Here is a 13,032-nt window from a genome sequence, read left to right on the forward strand (position 1 = left end):
AGTGAAGAATATTGGACGTGGCTGTCAGAATGCAGACTTCAGGAGTTCAAAGCAAAGTCTATTAGATGCTGAAAAAGGTAGGAGAGAGTGAGGTAGAAGCAGTCCAAGAGAAAGCCTCCCACAGTAGCGAAGACAATTCCAAACCCAAATCCCGGGCCTGTGCGAGCGCCCTCAGGCAGGCACTTCCCTCTCGAGCATCTCTCTCCAACAACGTACGCCGAAAAGCCTAAACCAGACCGGAAGACGTAGGCTATGGCACTGTCTACCCGCCTGTCTCTATGATGCTTCCTCCCTGAAAGGAGCGGGGATTCCTTTCATGGCTTCTCCGTACGCCCGTCCCTCGGCGATCGGCTAGGCGAGTCTGCCCCAGTTTTCCCGTCGTGCCCCGCGATTGGTGCTCTGTCACGGTGGTAGCCGGTGTGTGGAAGGTGGAAGCCATGAAGCAGGAAGGCGGCTCTCGGCGCCGCGCCGGCTCCGAAAAGGCCAAGCCCGCGCCCGCAGAACCTCCTCAGCCTCCCCCACCGCCCGCCGATGTGGAGATGCACGAGGAGGCGGCGGCGGCTGCGGCCGCGGCCGAGCCCGCTTCGGCGGAGAAGTCGCAGCGCGAACTCGACGCCGTCACCCTCGAAGGTGAGCAGGAAGGCGGCGGGGGCGGCGGGGGCGGGGGCGCGCGGCGGTGGAGAAGGGGCGTGGCCTGAGCCCCCTCGGCGACCTTCTGCGCGGATTAGGTAAGGGCGGGACTAGCTGGGGAAGGGAGCTTCGCGGGGTTTCCCTTTGGCCGGCCGAGCTGGTGGGCCCGGCTACGTGGAGGAGGCAGAAACAAGCCCAAAGGCCGGGTGGGGCTGCAAGGGGGCTGCTTCCGGCGCGGGTATAGCGCATTGAGGAGTGGGGTTCTCCAGTGGAGGGTGGAAGATGGGAGACAGTGTGGTTTCTTCCTTGGTTTGGGGCAAAGAAAATCCAGGCTCAGCCAGGGATCGTGGCGAGTGGTGCTGCGCACGATTTATAGTCACAGCGGCCAAATAAATGGCTGTACCACTGTTTCTTGCAGTGGGGTATGTAAAACACCTGAGAGTGTGCATTTGGAAAATTTAGCCAGTCGGTTTTCTCAGATGTGCAGACACACTGAAAATGCTATAGTTTCTTTTGGCAGTCCTAACATCCCAATGTGCACATTAACTGTGAGCTGTTGAAAAGACAAGTGGTTTTTGCCTGCCAACCTGTTTCTGCTGAAACAAGGAACCCAGAGGAGTGCCATCCCTGGGTTGTTTCTCATGATGTCCAAACCAGAGCTCTGCATTGACTGGGAAGAAACAACTCAGATTAGAACCTGTGGTTCATTCCCATTTGTCTTTTCGACAAATTGTGGTTTGTCAAATTAGGATTGTCGCACCATGCAAAATGTGTCTGTTTGTTGATTACCCATTTAACCATGAGTTCCATCCCTGAGTTATCTCCTCCTGAACAACATAGAATTCCAAGTTTGGATGTCACATTAAACAACCCAAAGATGAGTGTCCCTGGGTTGTTTTTCTCAACAGAAGCAGACAGACAGCCACACTTACTTTTGCATAGCTGTTGAATATCTCAATGTGTTAATCATGGATTGTTCTGATGTGTGAACCAGATAACATGATGTTGCATTATCCTGAGTAATCTTGGTAAGTCACTGACTTTTATTTAGGAAGTCAACTATGGATAAATATGGTTAGGAATAAACTTCCTTACAGTTTAACAACAGCACTGTGAGCTTCATGAAGAAAATACCAGGTTGAGCATTTAGAAAGTTTATAAAAATTAATTGATGACATCTTGCTCCAGATTTTGTCTTTCTGTGAGGATTGTGTAGCATGCTCTGTTAAGTTTTGGAATTCCTTTGGAGACCAGAAAGAGACCAGTCTTGCAGCGTTTTCAAAAACAAAGAAAATCTTATTTTGATTGCAAAATAATTGTCATTCGTTGACAGTTTTTTTAAAACATGGTATATATTTATACAGCCAATTTTATTCTGTTTCTTTAAGTACTTATGTTTTGTGTGTATGTTTGGATTTTCTTGAGCAGAATATATGTTTAAAAGTAACATGGACTGTAAGTAGGCATCAGAAATGTGTTATGAGTAGAGAAGGCTAGAGATAGAACCTGCTTCTTGGAAGAGAGTTGCCATGAATGTCATCAGATGTGCTGCCATACACCTTATGTAATCCAGATATTTCATTGCACCAGTGGAGCGCCAACTAAGCTGTGACCAGCAGAGATAGACTGGCTTCAAGTCTCGAATGGTCTTTTATTTTCCAATTAGGAGACCAGTGCTTTATCAATGAACCCTAAATTTTGAAGGCAAGGGTACATTCTTGGGAATTCTTACTTCTGTTGTAGACAACACAGAAATATCACAGAAAGCTGGGCAAATACGTTAAGGAGAAGACTGTTAATGTAAATTATGGTAAAGGATGGAAAGAGCTGGAATTCAGCTGAAGGTGCAGCTAGAGCTAAACCAGAAATGGACTACTAGGAGTAGCAGTGCAGAAGCAGATATTGTTAGTTTGGGTATTTGGAAGTGAACTGCAAATGAACCTATTGTTTAAGATCAAGTGTACTGCAGAAACAAACCTGTTTCTTGTGGCAAGGGATGTTGTCACAGCATTACCATGGCAACACTTCATCAGATGCATGTGGATACTAAAATGCCTACGATTGCATATGCAAGGTCTCATTAATTTTTCTGTGATAAGCCAAAGACCATTTTCTGGTTTCTTATTTTACCTGATTGCGGATAAGGCAAAAGGGTACAGGAGATGTGGGTGCACCTGGCAGTTAGACCTTTGTGCACTGAGCTGCAAGTTCTGTATGAGGCTTTCTAAGGACATTCATTTGAAAGTACCTAGAGCCCTACATAGATATCTGCTTCCAATTCATAACAGTCTAACTGGAAGCTTGATTTGGAGGAGTGTGTGCCCACTTCTCCCTTCACACTTTTTCCCCTACATGTGCGCATTTGGACACCTGAATAGGGTTTAACATGGTTGGAATCTAGTTTACTCGCAAACATTGAAATTTGGGGATGAGGAATAATTCACTTTTTTCTGCCCTGTGTATAGATAGATAGTTATTGAAGTCACTTTAGATAACCCTTTACATCCAAGTGGTCTTGAATGTGCATTGTAAAGAAACAGCTTGTCACTGTTATCCACTTGAACTTTAAAGTATGATGCACTCTCTTATTGCCTCTACAGAACATGTTTTCTGTAACTTCTGAGCTGCCCATCTGTACACTCAGTCTCCCAGTTACTAATGTCCAAGATCAGAACAACCCTTACTTATGAACAACCAAACCCAGAAGTCCTGCCTCATCCTTGGGCCGCAAGTGGGCTCCCATGGGCATTGGGCAGCAAGAGGAAGGGAAGAATAGGAAAGGAAGAAAGAAAGAAGTGAAAGGGAAGGAAGAGGGGAAAGGCAAAGTCAGAACATGTTGCGGGTCACATGGAGTTAGTGTTGCCTTCTGTAACTTTTTACTGTATTTGGTTTGTAACCATGCCTCCAAAGTGTAAATCCAATGCAAGTGCAGGTGATGCATTGAGGAAAAGAAGAACAATCACAGTAGAAACTAAAGTGGAAATAGTAAAGTGATCAGAGAAAGGTGAGCTGTCATTAGGAAAGCATTAGGCTTTAGTGATTAAACAATCAGTTTCTCTCTCTCTCCAATACCTGTAGTTACTTTATTATCATCCTTATTGAAATACCCTATTGTGTTTAAGATGTTCTAGCGTACATGGAAGTCTTTCTTAAGTGTTTATATGCTTTATATATATGTGATCTGACTTGCATACAATTTTGACTTGCATACAATTTTGACTTAATGACGATCTCAGGAGCGGAACTTGCTCTTAACTTGGAGACCAAGTATGTTTTGGCAACATCATGAATCTGACTTTCTTATATAGGATTTCCCAGTGTATTGCTAGCATATACATCTGATATTCTTGACATCTTAGGAAGGTGCATTGCTAATACCTGCAGCAGTACAAACAGTGCTGTAGTGAAGCCTAGCAACAGGAGGATAAAGTATCATAGCACAAATTCTGACATGTTAAGAGGAACAGCTGTGTGGAATTCTTTAGAGGATTTTGAAATCTGCATCCTAACCTTAATAGCCAATCATAACTGAATGCGTAGTTACTCCAAAAATCCTCTGTATAGTGAATAGAGCCAGTGTGGTATAGTGGTTAAGAGCATGGGACTGGGACTCAGTCGATCCGGGTTTCAGTCCTCGCTCAGCCATGGAGCCAACTGGGTGACTTTGGGCCAGTCACAGACTCTCAGCCCAACCTACCTCACAGGGTTGTTGTGGGAATAAGATGGAGGAGGAGAATGATGTAAGCTGCCTTGAGCCCTTTGTAGGAAAAAGTCAGGATATAAATCGATAAATAAATAAATAACTTTCTTTCATATTTAATTATGTGTTTGAGTGAAACTGCTGACATTCAGAGGATGTGTTAGAACTTGGGCATTTCCTTAGGTCCTGATCCTTAGTTTCCTCAACTAGTTGTGGACACTCGCCACCATATGGTATTGCTTAGCTTCTGTTAAACTTTATTCTTCTTCATTGGCCATTGCAGACATCAAGGAACATGTGAAACAGTTGGAGAAAGCTGTATCTGGGAAGGAACCACGCTATGTCCTGCGTGCCCTGAGAGCATTACCATCCACTTCTCGTCGCCTCAATCCCAATGTGCTCCAGAAAGCCATCAATGGCTTTTTCACATCTAACAGTGCTGTGCGGGACTTTCTCATCAGCTTCCTGGAGGAGGCAAGTCTAACAGGGATTCATGGGAAAGCTGCCAAACATTGAGAAAGCCATCTTTGGTGGCTTTAAACATTGTTTTGGGGAGCAGGAGAATGTTTTGTTTTGCTACTCAGTATCATGTGATGATTTCCAAGTTTACTGGCTGTAGAATTGTAATAGGTGACCAACATGTGGGCCCTAAGGTGTTAACATGTATCCTTTTTATCAGAATCAGTGTCAGGTGATCACAATTTCTCACTGATCTGATCACATCTCTCTCACCAATTTGTAGCCTATGGACACAGAAGCTGACCTACAGTTCCGGCCTCGCACAGGAAAGGCAGCTTCCACTCCTCTGCTGCCAGAAGTAGAAGCATATCTCCAGCTCCTCCTGGTCATTTACCTGATGAATAGTAAACGCTACCAAGAGGTAATTAACTGGTGTCTTATTTCCCCAGTTGAAATCAGAGATCTTCCAGAGATTGGGCACAAAATTAAAGGGAGGGAGGAAAGACAAGACAGTATAAAAAGAAAAATAGGCACTGTTCTTAATTACTCCCTTCTTCACACAAATACAGCTAGCTGCTAATAGCTGTTGACACTAACATAAAAGTTAAGCTCTACCGAGCTACAGTATTAATAATTTAAAAATGTGTTTATCTCTGTAAAGTTGTGTGCTGATAAATGCCAGCAAATCCTAAAAAGCAATAAAGAACCTTAAAATAATTTTAAAAAAAACTATTGATCGTTTATGCAAAGGTCTCAGTTCCTCTCTTGGTCACTTTATCTTGTAACACACTTGTTGGCTCAGATATTCTATATTCAAATACACTGTTTCCCAAATCTGGACAACATTCTTCAGCCCCAACAGACAGTTTCTCTATAATTAGAATCAAGCAGTTCTGAGGTATGCTGGGTGTTCTAACTCAATCAGATCTCAGAATCTTAGATTCTTAGGACTGGGAATTAAAAATCCCACAAGCTAAAGCGGGCTTGAGGGAACTCTACTTCAAGATAAGCAAAGGCTTCCTTATGTCTAATTTCTAAGAACCTGACTTGGTTCCACCATGAGTACCTGTGAAAGGCATATAGAGTAAATAGGAGTGCTTTTTGCAGACCAGGAAGGAAAACTTAACTGCTGAGCACTGCTCTGAAAAGTACTATAAGTAAATGTTATTTGTGAGATTTAGGTGTCTCTATTTGGGACCCACTACCACAGGCTTGCACATTTTTCCTCTCTTTCTCCTTCCTCCAGGCCCAGAAAGTTTCAGATGATCTGATGCAAAAGACAAGTCCTCAGAACCGCCGAGCTCTTGATTTGGTGGTGGCTAAGTGTTACTATTACCATGCTCGTATCTATGAGTTCTTGAACAAGCTGGATGTGGTCAGGAGGTAGGTCTGACAGCTTTCAGGTGTTGCCAAATACTCCTTGTAGTGCTTTTCTAGAAGTCCATCTGATACAGCCTTTCTTCATTCTGTCTTCCTCAGCTTCCTTCATGCCCGCTTGAGGACAGCAACACTTCGCCATGATGCAGATGGCCAGGCTACCCTTCTGAATCTGCTGCTGAGGAACTACCTTCACTATGACCTCTATGACCAAGCAGAAAAGCTGGTCTCCAAATCAGTGTTCCCTGAGCAAGCAAACAACAATGAATGGGCCAGGTACCTCTACTATACAGGTGAGAGGCAGCACTTAATAACTTCTTGAGATTCCAAAATGCTTGGAATAAAATACGGGACTCAAAACATACAACAACACGGTCAACTCCACTGTATCATCTGTTTTGGCCAAAGAACGTGAAATATCATTACCTGACTAACTGGGGCACACTAGCCTGCTATTTTCATAATTAATTCTGTTCACCAAGAAGAAGGAACACATTTTCTGTGCAGAGTACTGTGCTTCACTCACAGAATGCTTGATCCTCTTCAGTGCTCTTCTTTTTTCTAAGATTGTAAAACCATTGCTGGGAGTTTTCAAGCTTCTGTAACCCTTAAGTCAGCCTTTCCCAACTTGATGTCCTCTAGATGTTTAGGCTACAAATCCCAGCATTTCTCAGCCAGGATGAAAAATCATTATTGCTTCTATTTACTTGGTCATTTAAAACTAAGATTCTCAATGCCAAGTTCAGCATAAGGTAATACATTGTTGTACATTACTGACACAGAATCTTGGTACAGAAGAAGCAGCTTTTGGTTGCAGGTCTTTATAGCAGAGAAATAGTTTGCTTGCTTCCCAGCTTCTTAAGTTTGTGGCACTGGGGAGAGGAATTTGTTTCTGTCCACTCCTTTCTCTGTGCTAGTTGTCACAGAGGTTTCTTTAATATAGTCAGTTTTCTTCAAAATGAGAAATTAAAAGCAAATCTTAATAAAAATAGACAGCAAGACACATGTGTATTTCAGCTGTGTACACAGGTTGGAGAGTGAGCTGCCTGTACTTCCAGAGGCATTTCAGCCCCTAATTGTTAGCTTACTGCCTCCTGCACTGCAGGGAATGTGGGAGAAAGCCATTGGTGTTTAAAAAGTGACTGAAAGTGAAAGAATAGAACTGTCAACTCTGTAGATCTTTGGTTGTGCCACTCAGCATACAAAAAGGCATAGTAGAGAAAAGGACAGAATTTTAATTCACCTAAGGTAGCAAAGATAGTTTTGTCCAGATTTTGCAAGCATAGGCAAATTTGGCCAAGATATGAACTTGAATAGGCCTCATACAAATTGCAGCACAAATCTCTAATTTGATTCAATAGCCTTGTCTTGAGACAAGGCTCCCAACACATTCCTAAGTGCCCAGATTCCAATTTAGCATTGCAATATCACATCAGCCATGGGGAAGCCATTATCTGAAGGCTGCCGTAGTCTGTTACACCTACACCAAACCTTCCAAGTGCTGAGCACCTCTTTCTTTCCAGGCCGCATCAAGGCCATCCAGCTGGAGTATTCTGAAGCTAGGAGAACCATGACTAATGCCCTACGGAAAGCCCCACAACACACAGCTGTTGGTTTCAAACAGACGGTGAGTGGAAGCAGGCTCCTCCAGGTAGTGCTGTGGAAGACCTCGCAACATTCTGTGACAACTAGTTCGTAGTTTTGCTTTATGATTAGGTACAAGAAAAACAGGTCTGTGCATCTGTGCCCTAGGTCCACAAGTTGCTGATTGTGGTGGAACTGCTACTAGGTGAAATTCCAGATAGACTGCAGTTTCGGCAGCCCTCTCTGAAGCGATCACTCATGCCCTACTTCCTCTTGACACAGGGTAGGTTTTATGACTGGGGCCTTACTGAACATTATGATGAAAACAGTGGCTGGTGATATCACAGTGTTATAATTAGAAGGAAAAATATAAGAATATGTTTATTTATTTTCTCCATATGCATTTCAGAATTTTGATCTACAGGACAGTCTTACTTGAAACATCACTTACAGATATAAATGTTTTTTGAGTCAGTATTCTGCTCAGTCTGAAAGGGGCTCAAAAGAGCAATCTTGTTTTGTTTAACATTTACTATAAGAAATGGAAATACAAATGCACAGGGTGTAGATGATACAGCTTCTGTTAGTAAAACAGTGGTCTCGTAGCCACACACCAGTGGTGCACTAGCTTTTATCTATTTCCCATCCTCCAAAATAAACTAACTATAAAAAACTATGGCATCTGAAAAGTAAAAGAGAGCATTCATAATATGAAGATAATATTGTATATCTTCTAGGTTACAATCTCTTGATTTGTATCATTGTATGTTTAAAGAAAAACAAAGGTGGACATTATTTTCAGTTTGCTCTTTGAATTACTTAAAGCAAATGTCATAGTATGAACTTTCGTCAAACTTTTTAGAGGTGACTGTAGTAGAAAGCCAGCCAGGATTTCCCACTGCCAACTGGGCTAAAAATTCTGCCCAGTAACTCCCTGTTGCCAGATCCCTAGACCAGACACTGGATTTAAGCACAGAACAAACCCAAACTTTGTGGGGGAAATATAATTTCATTAAAAGGATAAAGTATAGGGGTGGAGGGTACTAAAACAGCTAAAAGGATAAAAAGGGGGAAAGAGAAGGGAATTTGGAGAGCAGCAACAAGATTACAGCCAACCAAAGACCCCCAACTCCCAGGCCTTGTTTGCCCCCTCATAAAATAGTAAAGCTCAGCCTAGCATCAGCTATACATGCAAATACTTATACCAGCATCAGGCACAGACAGCACAGTGTAGCACAGCCTTCTTCAGCACAGAGCATGGCAACAAAGACAGAACCTCTCCTTGAACAGGAACTCTGAGCCTTTTCAGGCCCCAGGCTTTATTCACCCAGCCCAGGTCAGCTGACCCATGAGGTGCCGGTCTGTGTTAGACTCCAGGTATAGAGCATTTGCCCCTCACTGCAGCTATTTCCTATGTCCATGGGGTGTGATTTAAACATCTCGTCCTTATATATAACAAGAGCTGAGCCTAGCACCTGGATTTTCCAATATTTTTCTCCTTGTGTCAGTTAACCCTTCCTTGCCACTCAGATCTACTAACCAGTTCATGTTACAATGGCATTTAAAAAACTACCTAAAATCACTGGATCCCTTTACAGTGTTATGCATATCAACTAGGAAGTAAGTCCCATGCAGCCGAATAGGACTTGCTCCCAGGTAAGTGTGTATAAAGTCATGAGATTCCAGTCAGTCCTAAACTAAAATTCAAGAGAGAGACTAGCCCAGTTCAAGCATTCTCAACCTGAATAAGGCAATCATATGAGGGAAACAACCACTCCAGCCTGCACACCCTCCTTTGTCACACCCAGCACACTCACTTTTTTCCAATCTTCTGGCTCCCATAGATACGGGAGGACCTCCCATTCAGACTCCATAAGTTGAGGGAGAGAAATGTGATAAAAGAAGAGGGGTGAGGCTGGAGCACTCATTCCCCTCATGCGCTTGCTCTATTCTGGTTGAGAACAACACAATAGAACTATTCTCTTAGAAATTATCTTAACTTCACCTAAAGGCTTGACCACACACTGATTGCTTCTGCTGCACATCTCTTAAGACATACTGTTTGAAGTCCCTGGAGTGTTCATACATGGGCAAAATGCCTTTCTAGCTCATTAATGGACTCCATGTCTGGGTGTGATTAGACCTCACACTTTGCCAAGGAGTCTCAAATACCATTCTTATTTATTAAGAGTTTGTGTATATCAGAAGCCAGAGGTTTTCTCAACAGCTGGCTACATCTGCTGCAAGACCTAGTAAAGGATATACTGAACAGAATTCACCACAAAATGCAAATATTAAAGAACCTACAAACTTTTCTGAAGTCTATCATGATGATTTGTGCCACCATCATAATATGTGATTAAGCCTTTGACATTTTTCATGGGTATATAGCCATAAATTAAATGAAACTACTGACTTGTAGAATGTGAATTCTGTAAGTGGAAAGATACTAGATGTATATCTATTGCACACTATATACTATTTGTCAAAAACTCAAAGTGCATTTATGCAACAGAGTAACTGCATGTCTTTTGATAGGATCACATGTCTGGCCAGTGATGGAGCCATATTCTGTAACTATGTCTTGTATGTAACTCTATGGATACATGGCATGTTAACATGCTAATCCAAAACACCAGCAAGGAGAGCAATGTGTTGTAGCATGAACGAAAGAGAATTTCCAGGCTGTAGCCGCATACACATGTGTTTGAGCCCTACACACGCACCACTTCACTTCTCTCATTGCATCTGTTCTTACAGCTGTTCGGACAGGAAACCTAGCCAAGTTCAACCAGGTTCTTGATCAGTTTGCTGATAAGTTCCAAGCAGATGGAACCTACACCCTCATCATCCGGCTGAGGCACAATGTGATTAAGACAGGTGAGAGATCCCCAGTTGCTCGGTTATGATATCCTATCCCATGGCAGCATGAAGTTTTGTGTTCAAGCCATGTTAACAATCCTGGCTCATTCATGTATCTGTCCCTCACATGCCAGTGAGTGTGCCTCCTTGTGTCCCCATTCTGTAGACATGTGTAGGTGCCAGGTAGGTTCCTGCTTTCTGCAGAAGCTCCCCTCAAGTAAAGGGGCATCTGGTGGAAGACCTTCTGCCTGTCTGCTGTGGTTTTCACTTGCTTTGGCTTATCTTTTTGTGTCTCATGCAGGTGTTCGCATGATCAGCCTTTCATATTCACGCATATCCTTGGCTGACATAGCCCAGAAGTTGCAGCTAGATAGCCCAGAGGATGCTGAATTCATTGTGGCAAAGGTGGGTGATTGCAGTGAATGGGAATTCCCAGCCATCCTCTCACCCTGCAAGGCTAGTCAAGCTCTGTGAGCATCCATGCCTTAAACCAGTGATGGCGAACCTATGGCATGCATGCCCAAAGGGGCACATAGAGCCCTCTCTGGAGGCCTCAGCAGCCATGTGCATATTCGGAAAGATTAGGGGCACCAGGCAAGCAGTGACTCACTGAACTTTCCCTTGGCCCGTCAGTGAGCAACCGGGGATTTGCATGGACTGTGATTTTAGTGGGATGCAGGTGGCCCAGTGGTTTAAACTGCTGTGCTGCTGGGCTGGTTGACTGAAAGGTCGCCGGTTTGAGTCTGCACAACCTGTTGTGATTTTAGCAGACTTTAGGAAATACACTCAAATGCCTTTTTCTGGGCCGGCCAAAAGCTGGTGGTCAGTGAAAGTTTGCCCCCTTGTGCCTGGTGGTCAGCAAATTCAGGTTTTATTGCAGTGATGGCACTTTGTGATAAATAAGTGGATTCTGAGTTTCAGTTTGGGCACTTGGTCTCTAAAAGGTTCGCCATCACTGCCTTAAACAAATGTACTTTATTGGTGAAGCCATGCAGGAGCTTAGCCCCCTGGTCTTGTGAAATACGGAAAGATATCAGGACTTTGGCAGCCATGATCCTGTTAACTGAAGTCCTCTTTCAAGCTCTGATTTTCTGATGAAGGGTTAAATTCTAAGTGTGTAAGCAGGGATTTGAAGGACCCATGTGGTGTGGTGGTGACGAATGCAAGACTGGATTTGGGAAATATAAGCACTAGTAGCCGCTTGGCCATGAAGCCCCTGGGTAGCTTTGGGCCAATCACTACCTCTCAGCCTAACGCACATCACTGAGTCGTTATGGTGAGGACAGAATGGGGAAGAGAAGAACCCGAAGGTGGGATATAAATGCAGTGGAGTAGGAGTAGTAATAGTAATACTGATATGATAATTTTGTAACCCATCTTGTAAGTGCTGTTTTGTGCTATGGGCAACCTGTAAACATTTCTAATACTTAAACTGCCTTTCCTTTATTATTTATTTATTTAAAACATTTTTATGTCACCCCCATCGCAATGAAGCCTCAGGGTGGCTCACAGCAGAAACAAAATACATAAATACATAACTAATAACAATATAACAATTAAAAAAATTATTTTAAAACCTCCGGTGCATCTCGGCTAAAAATTTAAAATCCTATAAATACAAATAGTTTAACAATTAAAATAAGTTTTAACTAAAAAGGTCTTAGCCTGGTGCCGAAAAACAACGACGGCGCCAGGCGGACCTCTCTGGGGAGCGCATTCCATAGATGGGGCGCCACTGCAGAGAAAGCCCTCCTCCGAGTACTCACCCTCCTAATATTCACAGAGGGTTCCCGGAGAAGGGCATCTGTTGCTGATCTCAAGGGGCGGGAGGGCATATATGGACGCAAGCATTCCTTTAGATATCCAGGTCCCAAGCCGTTTAGGGCTTTATAGGTCATAACCAACACCTTGAATTGGGCCCGGACTTCAATGGGGAGCCAGTGGAGCGGACGGAGAACTGGGGTTATTTGAGAACAACGCACAGTCCCTGTCAGTAACCTGGCAGCTCTGTTCTGCACCAACTGAAGTACCCGGACCATCTTCAAGGGTAGCCCCACGTAGAGCGCGTTACAGAAATCTAATTGGGAAGTCACCAACGCGTGTGTCACTGTTGTCAGGCAGTCATTCTCCAGGAAGGGACACAGCTGATGTATCAGCCAAAGCTGAAGGAAGGCGCTCCTCACCACCGCTGTCACCTGAGCTTCTAGAGACAGCTCAGGGTCGAGGAGCACTCCCAAGCTGCGAACCCTGTCCCTCAGAGGGAGTGCAACCCCATTTAGGACAAGGCCCAAGTCCCTCATCCCGAGGCCCGAGCTACCCACCAACAGGACCTCCATCTTGTCTGGATTGAGCTTCAGTTTATTGGCCCTCATCCAGCCCATTACCTCGGCCAGGCACCGGTTCAGCACAGCCACTACCTC

The 13,032-nt window shown here is 43.9% G+C and overlaps 1 protein-coding gene across 1 annotated transcript in view; it reads left to right on the forward strand.

Moving 5' to 3' along the window:
- Nucleotides 1-395: 395 nt before the first annotated feature.
- PSMD3 (proteasome 26S subunit, non-ATPase 3) overlaps nt 396-13,032 on the forward strand; it is a 19,630-nt gene continuing 6,993 nt past the window's right edge. Inside the window, exons 1-9 of the mRNA XM_044447056.1 lie at nt 396-630; nt 4,614-4,804; nt 5,073-5,210; nt 6,036-6,172; nt 6,269-6,459; nt 7,690-7,793; nt 7,919-8,033; nt 10,511-10,630; nt 10,914-11,017. Coding sequence (XP_044302991.1) covers nt 438-630; nt 4,614-4,804; nt 5,073-5,210; nt 6,036-6,172; nt 6,269-6,459; nt 7,690-7,793; nt 7,919-8,033; nt 10,511-10,630; nt 10,914-11,017 — 1,293 coding nt within the window. The 5' untranslated portion in view covers nt 396-437. The remainder of the gene's footprint in view (nt 631-4,613; nt 4,805-5,072; nt 5,211-6,035; nt 6,173-6,268; nt 6,460-7,689; nt 7,794-7,918; nt 8,034-10,510; nt 10,631-10,913; nt 11,018-13,032) is intronic.

Source organism: Varanus komodoensis, unplaced genomic scaffold (genome assembly GCF_004798865.1).
Source record: "Varanus komodoensis strain SLA01 unplaced genomic scaffold, ASM479886v1 scaffold50, whole genome shotgun sequence".
In the NCBI taxonomy this organism is placed as follows: domain Eukaryota; kingdom Metazoa; phylum Chordata; class Lepidosauria; order Squamata; family Varanidae; genus Varanus; species Varanus komodoensis.